Source organism: Panonychus citri, unplaced genomic scaffold (genome assembly GCF_014898815.1).
Source record: "Panonychus citri isolate SS breed McGregor unplaced genomic scaffold, ASM1489881v1 Contig00136, whole genome shotgun sequence".
NCBI lineage: Eukaryota > Metazoa > Arthropoda > Arachnida > Trombidiformes > Tetranychidae > Panonychus > Panonychus citri.
The window spans coordinates 2,005,589-2,016,847 of record NW_026515541.1 but is presented as its reverse complement, the minus strand read 5'-3'; the positions used below and the strand labels follow the sequence as shown (position 1 = coordinate 2,016,847).

General features: G+C 33.8%; 2 protein-coding genes across 3 annotated transcripts; one reads left to right on the top strand and one right to left on the bottom strand.

Moving 5' to 3' along the window:
* The first annotated feature begins 4,228 nt into the window (after positions 1-4,228).
* LOC128392210 (peptidyl-prolyl cis-trans isomerase G-like) lies at positions 4,229-8,920 on the top strand. The gene is made up of 13 exons (XM_053352191.1): positions 4,229-4,442; positions 4,599-4,673; positions 4,746-4,853; positions 4,932-4,976; positions 5,140-5,227; positions 5,644-5,673; positions 5,775-5,920; positions 5,991-6,114; positions 6,185-6,425; positions 6,488-6,603; positions 6,675-6,731; positions 6,797-7,527; positions 7,593-8,920. The coding sequence occupies exons 1-13, from the start codon at positions 4,379-4,381 to the stop codon at positions 8,717-8,719; spliced, it is 2,952 nt and encodes a 983-aa protein (XP_053208166.1). The 5' UTR covers positions 4,229-4,378; the 3' UTR covers positions 8,720-8,920.
* Positions 8,917-11,094, bottom strand: LOC128392211 (prostatic acid phosphatase-like). 2 transcript variants are annotated; one of them, XM_053352193.1, is made up of 3 exons: positions 10,937-11,094; positions 10,243-10,706; positions 8,917-10,105 (listed from the first exon to the last, which is right to left on the bottom strand). In XM_053352193.1, exons 2-3 carry the CDS (start codon positions 10,690-10,692, stop codon positions 9,293-9,295), a joined length of 1,263 nt encoding a protein of 420 aa, XP_053208168.1. In that variant the 5' UTR covers positions 10,693-10,706; positions 10,937-11,094; the 3' UTR covers positions 8,917-9,292. The 2 variants fall into 2 exon arrangements, with proteins under 2 accessions (XP_053208168.1, XP_053208167.1); XM_053352192.1 differs by lacking the exon at positions 10,937-11,094 and having other exon boundaries at positions 10,243-10,871.
* Positions 11,095-11,259: the final 165 nt, after the last annotated feature.

Genomic DNA, 11,259 nt, shown 5'->3' with positions numbered 1-11,259 from the left:
TCTCTACAAAATTTACAAAAAATCCCAACACCACTATCATCATCAACAACACTATCGTATGCCGAACGGAAAACAAAAGGTCAAAATGTTTAATCTCGAATGCAATCTTTTTGAAAACTACACATTTGGAAAGAGCACGAAAAGCTGATCTAAAAAAATATATTATTTGTTGCAAACAAATGAATAGACGTGCCTCAAAGCGCGATCAAAAAGATTGAGTTCGCGTGACGGTGGGGTCATTAAAGAAAGGTTTTTCAGTTAAAAGGGTTGGAGAAAGAGAGTGAAAAGACAGTAAAAAGAAAAAGGAAAGGAGAGATAAAGAAGAGAGTGTTTCCGTAATATTATTTACTTTAACGCTTATAACATAATCAATGGATATTTAATGAATGAACGATCACAAAATAACTACGAGGGGAGGGGGTTACTGGCGAGGTATAACATTTCGTTCATCATCGAGTTATCGCGAGAAACTTGAATTAAAGTGATTCACGTGAGCGATTATGTTTTTGTTTGCGCGAGTTCAATTTATTCGCGAGATTAGAGTTATCATTTGTATCGCGAGAAAGTTGAGTTTGCGATTAACGTTTTTTTTTGTTAACACTCACGACGATTAAACAAAAAAATGATACAAAAAAAGTAATCGTAAAGTAAAGTTTCCATTTTTTCATAAATCAAGTTTAATTATTCCTGATCAGGTTTAAAATAATCTTTTTTTACTTTGACAAGAAGGGCTTCAACATCTCGAGCTATTTTATGAGTATAAACCATTGGATCGAGCACTTTTTCGTCATGTCTAGACATGACATAGAACCAAGGATCTTTCCTTGGTTTTCCATGTCTTCTAGGAACATATTGAGTAATTGCTTCTTCTATTTTTCTCACTTGACAGTTTACCTCATAGCGGTTGTTATTGTTGCGGGCTCTTAAAAAATATGTCGTTCAGGGCTTTTGGTGGAGGTTAAATTTCTGTGACAAAAGCCACAAACATAGAATATGGGATTTTCTTCAATATCCTTTCCAAGATCTTCCAGTTTCTCCATGATTTTCCGATTTTTTCCCTGATTACTTCAATTGGTTTTTTCAAATGCTCCGGTGGCTCTTCCTCGAAATAAACGTCCCTCTCCCATCCGCCCTCGGTCCATAAGAAATTAAATTCTCTTGCCCCAGTAATTGGATCTTCTCACTATGCCGTTAGTTCCACTGGGTACCATAAAGGTCCGGTATAAGCAGCCTGACCTGAGAAACACTGTGCGTCATCGGACATGTTGAGAGCAAAAAGATTAACCAGTTTATGAAGACAGTAAAAGACCAAGAAAGAGATTGAACCAGTTGAAATAGAAGATGATGATGATGCAGTCAAAAGGAACTAAATTACTTTAAAGCTTCGTAAGTGAGAAGGACCAGGATTCAATTAGTTAAAGAAGATGGTGACGGTAAATGGATGGATGGTTTGACAGAAAGAGAGATTTTACCAGTTAAAGATGATGATGGTGATGATGATGATGGTAAACTCAGTAGATTAATTCGATGTGTCGATGTGTCGATGTGTCGATAGAGAGAGAGAGAGAGATTTTACCAGTTAAAGATGATGATGATGGTAAACTCAATAAAATCACTAGATGGTTTGCCAGAGAGAGAGAGAGATAGGACCAGTTGAAGAAGATGATGACGATAACCCACGACAATTATCACAATGATTGGCCAGAGAAAGAGAGATTAGGTAGGACCAGCTGAAGAAGATGATAGAGAGAGAAACAAATGAATCGGTGATAGTGGTTTGAATAAACGGATGAACCCAAGTTCCAATCGAAAGAGAGAGAGAGACAATGAATTAATGGGTATAAACTGATTCAGCTCAAGTTCCAACTGAGAGAGAGAAACGAATAGGTGGTGGTGGTGACAATAATCGGATAAACCCAAGTTCCAATCGAGAGAGAGAGAAAGAGATACAATGAAGATGATAAGAGAGATACTCTATCACTCAGAATAAATAATTTGCCGCAAAGCTATTTAAAGGCACGAGAGAGAGAGAATCACTATGATGTTTTTCATCAAAGAACTTTTTTCTTTTATGGTTGATTGTTTAATGATAATTTACTCCATCATCATCTTCGTTTTTATACACTTCCTTTTCATGACACCTAAACAAATTTATGATACCTATTGAGCTAATATTTAATCAATTGATCTATCTTAACTTTTTCAATATTTACCTTACGTGTTTTTCTACAAGGCTTTCACTGTTCTAAAAACTTCATAATAACATGTCTTTTTATTTAACTTTACCCTCATCAAACAGTTTTGTTATTTATTCATTCTGAAAAAACAATTGGAAACTAATTAGTTAATCTATTGTTCAAATGTTTAGTTTGAGGTACAGCATTAAGATTCATTAGAGGTGCATTTAAAGCGTACGGTGCATTAGAGGCGTACAGTTCCCTACTACTCACAAAGAAAATGGATAAATACCCATCAACCCAATGAACTAAATCACCTTGTTAACGTTGCATCAACCTGGAGTTAAGCAATCCTTTATGTGTTTAGCAAACTACTGATCGTGCGTTCTTTAACCTTTTTCAAAGACGCACTTTAATTGAACTAAAACCTGTAAGGCAATGATAGAAAAGTAGCCTCAATATGGACAATTCAATAGAACTAGTGAAAAATCCAGTCAGAGTTTGTTTAAACTGAGCCAGTAAAGACTCAAGAGAAACTAATCTTGATCAATCATTAATAAGTGAACTTTGTATTATCAACCTTCACCCCCCGATTACTCCACTTGCTGGATTGAAACTTAAAACCTTTCAACAACTGAGATCATCATCAGTGAAGATTCAGATCAAAAGTTACAAGTTGCATCTGCAATCTATCAAATTAGCATCTGAGAAGGTATCAGAACAAAATTGTATTAACTATTACAATCACGTGCTCCGGTTTATATCGAAGTGTATTTAACGAAAAGAGATTCTCAATTAGTGTTACCTTTGTTTTGAAAGGTGTTGCTATCTATTTGATGTAAAATAAACAAAAAAGGTTCACGATTTGGAGTTGAGTGTTGCTTTCTGATTGAAATGACTGTAAGTTAAGCAAAGTAGAAATTACATTTGACTCGAAAATTTGATTTTATTCGTTGATTTAATTGTCAAAGTTTAATTGAGTACGGATGAAGCCCATTTAAATAAGGGATTTTGCCTAGACTTAGAAATGAAATTGGATCATTTTTCTGATGTATTTTTTGTGGTAAATTCAGTTTTGAAGTTTTTGCGGTAACATCTTATTTATGATCGCACTGATGGGGCTTAAATCTGATGAGCCAATGAGAGGCGATCAGTGTAAAACTTAGTTTGCTTGTCTCAGGCCCTCCAGGCCTTTTTTCATTTATTAACCCGGTTACGAGTGACACCTAACTTAACCTAATCTAACAAAACAAAACGAGCCAAACAATTAGTTAATTAGTGGCATTAATTAGCGCAGTAATTTAGGTCATTTTCCACTATTTTTTCATTTTTACCCCTAATTTTCAATCAATTTTTTTAACCAACCGATCATCAAACAAAACAACGGTCAAAACAATAAAAACATATTTTTCTTTAGACAAAAGCGGTAAGTTTGAAGGAGATAAATTAATTAATTGTTTATGGAAAGACTTGAAATTAAGATTGATTTCCAAACAATTAACAAGTTATATGATTACACTGATCAAGTTTTCTTAATATCTTTGTTTAATATTTTTTTAAGAAAAAAAATCTTTTTTACGCTAGCGAAAATTGTAGAAAAATAATAGGACATAACGATATTAATCAATTTATGTAAAAAAATGCAAAAAAAATGAGGAAAAAAAGTCATAATCAAAAGTTAATCGTGGTAATTACCAAGTTTAAATTTTGATCAAGACTTCCGAGATCAATTGAAGATGATTTCGGTTGGTGAAACAACAATTTGAGCTAAGATCAATTGATGTCGGTTGGTGAAACAAGATTTTTTGATCCTCTAATTAAATTGACCTAAACTTAAATCTGATCCGAGATCAAGAGTTGATCATAGTTGGTGAAACACAAAAGCTGTGATCAGCTGATTTAAACCTAGACTCAAATTTAATTACGGTTGGTGAATACGGGCCTTAAGCCACACCAGTGCGTTCATCACTAACTTGTAAGATCTTACCGAATTTGTCATCAAGAATTTGAAAGAACCGCCAAAATTTTCAGCTGTAAATGTTTTTCTGATTTCGGCTCAATCATTTGGTCGAGAATTTTTTTTCAATGAAAATCAAGTGTTTTGATTTTCTAATTTAATTGTTTTCAGTAAATTATTCGATCATTTTCTTTGATTAAGTGTTTTATTGATTTCTAATAGAAAATAATACTGTTTAATAGTCATGACATCGAGTAAAAAGGTTCGAACAAGATGTTTTTTTGACATCAAGACTGGAGACCGACCAGGTAAGATTTTTTTTTCTATGGGATTTTATTTTTGTTCCTTCATCGTCTGGTTAATTGATTAGACAGATTATTCAATTCATTTATTAACCATGTGGTTGTATGAATCTAATCACTGATTGTTATACTAATCGAGTTTTTTCATTCATTTTACTTTAGTTGGTCGTATTATTTTTGAGCTTTTCAATGATGTTTGTCCATTGACATGTGAAAATTTCCGAGCTCTTTGTACAGGTGAGATTGTCGATTTTATTCTTATTCCTTTGATTGTTTCATTTTTAATTAAATTTTCTTCTATTTTTCCAGGGGAAATGGGACTCGGTAAAACGACCAATAAGCCTCTTCATTACAAGGATGTCATTTTCCACCGGGTTGTAAAAAACTTCATGATCCAAGGAGGCGATTTTTCCATTGGTATTAATCAGCTAACCTTTAGCTTATTTTGCTAAATTGTGACAACAATTCATTAATTTTTTTTTTCTATTCTCTTAGGCAATGGAAGAGGAGGAGAATCAATTTATGGAGGAACTTTCAAAGGTGTTTTATTTTATTCATTTCCTCATCATCGTCATCACTAACACGAGAATCGTCTCAGTCACTTTCTTGCTCTAAAATGTTTAGTCCAAAACGATTCTAAAAAACTGACACTACTAATATTTTATCAATTTCTAAATTTATAATTTCTCTTTAACTTTTATAGATGAAAATTTCGAAATGAAACATGATAAACCCTATTTACTCTCGATGGCAAATCGAGGACCAAACACAAATGGATCTCAATTTTTCATGTGAGTCTCATACTATTTTTGTGAAATATTATTGTGTTGAGTATTTTGTAAGGTAATGTTTAAAATTATCGTCGGTAAACTTGTGGGTAATCATAAAACTAATTGTTATGGGAAATTGAGGAATATTCAGTTTTAGAAGCGAGTCTAATATTGAGGTGTTCAATTAGGTTTTCCATTTAGAAGGGAGAAAGATATACCCTGGATTCTATCAATAATTAGTCTACACTAATTGACTCAACTAAATCGTGTACCGGTGATCAATTTAAAAATTTTGGATAAAGAGTTTTCCATCTTTACAAATATTGACCCAATACAAAAAGAGTTGACCATTTATCCTATTGGATGATTGCTCATTGAATCTCTAAACTATTCAACTTTACCTTACCTGGATTACGTTTTTTCTGATTCTTGTACAGCACAACTAAACCAGCTCCTCACTTAGATGGGTAAGTAAATTGTTGATCGTTTTCTGGTCATATAATCACTGTAATTTTCAAATTGTTATTGGTTATTGATTTATTTGTTTCATCCTCTTTGTTTTCTTTAGGGTTCATGTTGTTTTTGGTCACGTTTTCTCTGGACATGAGATTGTTGATGAAATTGAAGCTCTACCAACAGATAAATCATCTAAACCATTGACCGATGTGATTATCAATAACTGCGGAGAATTGGTACCTCAAATTAAATCCAAAGGTTTGAAGATTTACTCTTCAATTATTATTACGTAACAATGAATATAACTTTTTGTTGATTCGGTTGACAGATAAAAAGAAAAGAAAAAATTCTGACTCTGAGGAAGGAGAGAAAAGCAAAAAGAAGAAAAAACACAAAAAACACAAGAAACATGGAAAACACAGTAAAGAAGATGAAATTGAAAATCCTCAAAAGTAAGAAGAGTAAATCGACGTGGTGAATTTTGATTTGGTCTAATCGGTTGTTTGATTAATTTTCTTTCAGTAATGAAAATGAGGCGAACAATAATAATGCACCAGCTGATGTTGATGAAGATTACGAATGCTCAGTTAAACCGGACGAAATACCGACAATACCTGAGAACAAATTTCTCCTTCGAACAGTGAAAAAACCTGATGATGGTGACAATAAGGACGATAAAAAAACAGACTATTTTGCTGAACGTTTTAAGCCTCGATTTCAAACAACTAGATCTGGTCGTAAAATCAAAGGAAGAGGTTTCAGAGTAAGTTTACTCATAACTAACTTAGTAAATGGTTGATTAATTACAACTTTTTTAATCAATAGCGATATCGAACTCCGTCTCCTGGAGCACGAGATGGAAGTGAGACACCCCCACACTGGAAATTTGCCCAATCTCGCGTTAAACGTCTCGATGAAGTAATGAAATCTGGCGATAAAAGGTTAGTATTAATAGTTCAAAAACTTTTGTTTTCTTCGAGAAGTTTTAATATTTTCTTTCTAAAAATTTCAGCAACGATGAAGATGAAGACCAAAAAGATAGTACAAATAGTAAAGGTGAAAGACGAAGGTAAGAATGAAGATTTAGGTTTTCGGGCGATTAGATAACTATTTTTATCTTTAACCTGTCAATAGGTCGGATCGATACGATGATCGTGGTAATCGAGATCGAGATAATAGAGGAAGGAGAGACAGGAGAGATAGAGATTATAATAGAAATCGTAACAATGAAGACCCTTTTAGATCTAGAAATGAACGAGACTATCGAGAAAGGCGTCGAGATGACAGAGAAAGAAGAGATCGTAACCATGAACGAGAAAGAGAGTCAGAAAATCGAGAAGGTCGAAGACATGATAGAGATTCAGAAAGAACTCGAGATCATAAAGATATTAAAAGAGATGAAAAGGACAAAATAGTAACCAATGATGGCAACGAATTGATAAGATCTCGTGAAGAGTTTAATCAAGATGGTCCAGTTGAAAAAAGACGAAGGTTTACCGAAGAACCGATACCTCAAGAAATTTCAAACGATAGAATTGAAACCTTAAATCGAAGTGGAACAAGCATTCCCGAAGAAGGAGAAATCGAAGATGATGAGAATGACCTTCGACGCAAATTGATTTCGTCTTCTGTTGTGGTCAAAAATCGCCTTAACGAAATAGTCTCTTATCCAATCAGTCCGTTACGTGGTACAAATGAGTCAATTGTTAAAACAAAAGCTTCAGAAACAATTGAAGCGAAAATTGTACCCGAAATATCAACAACAATCATCGAGCGGTTAGATGAAAATGATTCAAATAGTGATGGAAATGTTTCTCCGTCAGTTGCATTATTTCCACCTGAGGTTAAACATAAAGACAATGAAGGTAAAGAATTATCATCGATCATCTCAATATCGGTATATTAATCAATTTTTCTCATTACGTTACAGAAAATGCTCTTAGGCCTCCAAAAACTCAGGATCCTTCTAGACGACAGGAAGCAAGTACACATTCTCGCCGCGATAGCTCTGAGAAGCATCGATTCAATGAGCATAGGCATGGCAGAGAATCAAGAGACTCTACTGAAAAGAGAGAATCAAAGGAGAGACGTGAATCACGCGAATTAAAAGACAGAGAATACCAACGTAGTAAAGATCGGAGAGAATCGAAAGAACCACGAGAAGAGTCTAGAATATCAAAAGAGCCAAGAGAATCGAAAGATTTGAGAGACTCGAGAGAGTTTAAAGACCGCAAAGATGCCAGAGAAAATAGAGATGCAAGAGAATCTAGAAAATTGAAAGAAGAATCAAAAGACACGCGACCATTCGAATTAAAAGATCATAAAGAACCCAAGGAAATTAGTGAAACTGAAAGTTGGAAAAAAGTTCAAGAAATTAAGGAAACCAAAGAAACTAAAGAAACTAAAGAATTGAAGGAATCAAAAGAATTGAAAGAATCGAAAGAATCAAGAGGCCCAAATGATGAAACTCGTCGAGAAGCTTCACGAGAATTTAGATCGGATCGGGATCGCTATGAAATCGAGCGTAAATCTAATGACAGAAGTAAACGTGATGAAACTAAAGAAGACGAAAGTCAATTGAGAGAGAAACGAAATGAGAAAAATAAACAATCATCTAAAGAAAGCAGTCGGCATAGAGAAGAAAATACCTCAAGTTCCCGGAGAATCGACGTTGATAATAGAAAAGAAAAGAATGATGATCGTAAAAAACAAGAAGATAAAAGTGCAAACGAGAATCGAAGTAGTTTCAATAGAAGAGATAAAAGTCCCGTGAAACATAATAAGGAAACGAAAAAGTCAAACAAAGAAAGAATAGATTCTTCGAATACCAATAAACTTTCGTCCATCAAAGATACCGATTCAAAGCGTGCACGAAATAGGAGCAAAGATCGAAACGATAAGAACAAGAAGAGACGACGATCAGCATCATCATTTTCATCTTCAGCCTCTTCAACATCGTCATCAGATTCATCTACTTCATCCTCATCGTCAAGTTCATCGGGCGTTAGTTCATCCGCATCCAGTTCAAGTTCGAGATCTTCTAGCTCATCCAAATGATGAATATAAAATTATATGAATGAACCTTTTTAATAGCTTGAAATCAGATAATGGAAATTTAATTAACATCGCACAAATTTTTTTCCCTCAATTATCATTTGTATTCTTTGTCGTGATCTAATTTCAGCAACAATTTAAGCTAATTGTTTCAATTTTAATTGCAAATCGAATTCAATTGATACAAACTTTTTTAAAAGTTAATGTTTTTAAAACCTTTTTTTTTTGTTTTTAATTTCGATGCAAAGTTAATGTAAACAAAAAGTAAAAAATTAATTTCTCTTTGCTTCTCTATTTACACAGTGGACAAGATTCATAATAATAGTTTGTAATTAACAGATTAAAATATTGATTAGTTAATTTGATGAAAGGTTAGTTGAATATTTGTGTTGAGAAAATGTTTCTTATGGCTGAAACGTTTGTGTTTCCATTGACTTGGTTTCCAAATTTTTACGATTTAGTTTCTCGATTTAGCAAAGGTAACGCACTTTCTTGGTCTTCGAGGGAGTTATCACGGGTAACGAGTTCGATGTTCACATCATAATTAACCTGTAGATTTTAATTGTAGGAAAACAATCAAGAAATGACGGTGTATCCACGTCTTACCGCTTGCCATTGAATTGCCATGAACCAAACTAAACCTGCAGAAATGACTAAGCCAAGGATCACAACGAGGGCGACGAAAAGGCCATTAGACCAAAGACTGATCTCTTTTTTAAGGCCACATTCTCGTTCCCAATCATCCAAAATGTAGGTTGAAATCAATTTGGTAAACCGATCAGCTGAGCAATTAAGATGATTATCACAAGCGGGTAAAGCGACTTGATTGGGTTCAGATTTAGTGTCATTCCAGTAAAAGGTCTTGACGAAAGGTTTTTCAGAACGAACCAACTCGAAGAGTAAAGTAGCTCCATAAGGAGGAATCTTATTATCAAATATTCCAAGAGCAATTAGGATGGAAGCCAATAGATTATCATGGGTAGAATAGGAGATTAACTTTAAGTTAGCACCGTTTTTAACATCATTGTACAATTTTGCGTCGATTCGTCTTCGAAGGTCATAGAAAAAGTTTGATGTTCGTAATCGAAGTATTTTAAATGAACTTTGAGCGATATAAATTCCAGCATCACTCATAATATGAAGCTCTTCCATGACTTTATCGGTCAACCATGTTGGTCTTGTCCAGTTTTGGATATTTGCCTCTTCAATTTCAAGAGTAGTGAAAAAATCAGCAACAGCGTTTAAATCACTCAAATCATTGCCTGTTTCATGTTTGATTATATTCAAGGTTCCAGAATATTTATTCATAATTGATTTAGCAGTATCACTAGTCAGTAATCGAGCCTTTTCAGTTGAAGCTTCCGGACAATTAACGTCAATTGTTAACATCTAGTAAAGAAATCAAAAGGGAAACAATTATTTCCATGTATTATAAACAGATGCAATTGAGTAAATTGATCGTTGAACACAAAGTATTAGTGAAATTTGATATTAGGCTTACACATATTGATTATTAAATTACTTACACTGTCAAAAGCAGTTGGCACGGTGTGAATAGGAATTGGCAAGTATCGGGTCTCATTACTGTAAACCCATCGGCCTGTGGCCTTAAAGATTCCATGTAAGACCAATTCGCTGCTTTCGATGCACCGATCAGCATCGGAACTGCGGGCATAGGTCAACCTTGGATTGTCCACGAAAAAGGTTGAGTATTTCTCGCGTATGGAGACACCCAGTTGGTACATTCGCTGACGACCAGGAGTTGTTAGTTCCACTTCACCATCAGGCCAATATTTTGGATCAGAATATGGATCATTGGCGAAAAATTTATAGGGCGTCCGTTCACCATGACGATGGACAATAGTTAACAGGTCTAACTTTGAATCGGCTTTACCATATCTCTTACCAGAGACACAAAGGTACAATTGAAGGAAAAGAATAGTAATTGAGATGATTGTTGAACTAATTAAATTCATTGTGTTTGCAGCGCCTGAAGAAAGGGAAACAATTAGATTGAAGCGGGAATAGGAAGTAAACCAGAATAATGAACAACAGGTTATTAAAATAAAACAAAAAAAAGAGAGGAAAAACAGGAATCAGAGGAAAGTCAAAAGGAAATGATGGAAACACTAATCAAATTGGAAACATTTAACAGACATACAAATCTAATTGTGATAGAAATTAATGGAGACAAAGTAATCTAATGTCCGATTAACTTACCAATAGATTTCAATCTAAAGAGAATAAAAAAAAAAATGGAAAATGATAAAGAAGAGATTAGAGATTAGAGACAAAAGAGAATAGAAAACAATAGAAGATTAACTATGGGGAAACTAAATGAATTTGTGACATCATTTAAATTAGATAAACAGTTAAATTGTAACAATTAAATGATGTAAATCAATAGAAATCAACCAATTAAATTAGACAAAATAAAAAATCACAAAGCTTACACAAAGAAAAAGTAACAACCAATGAATCTTTAAAGATGGAAAACAAAGGGGAAACAATTAGAAATTCCAATCAATTGTTAATACAACGAA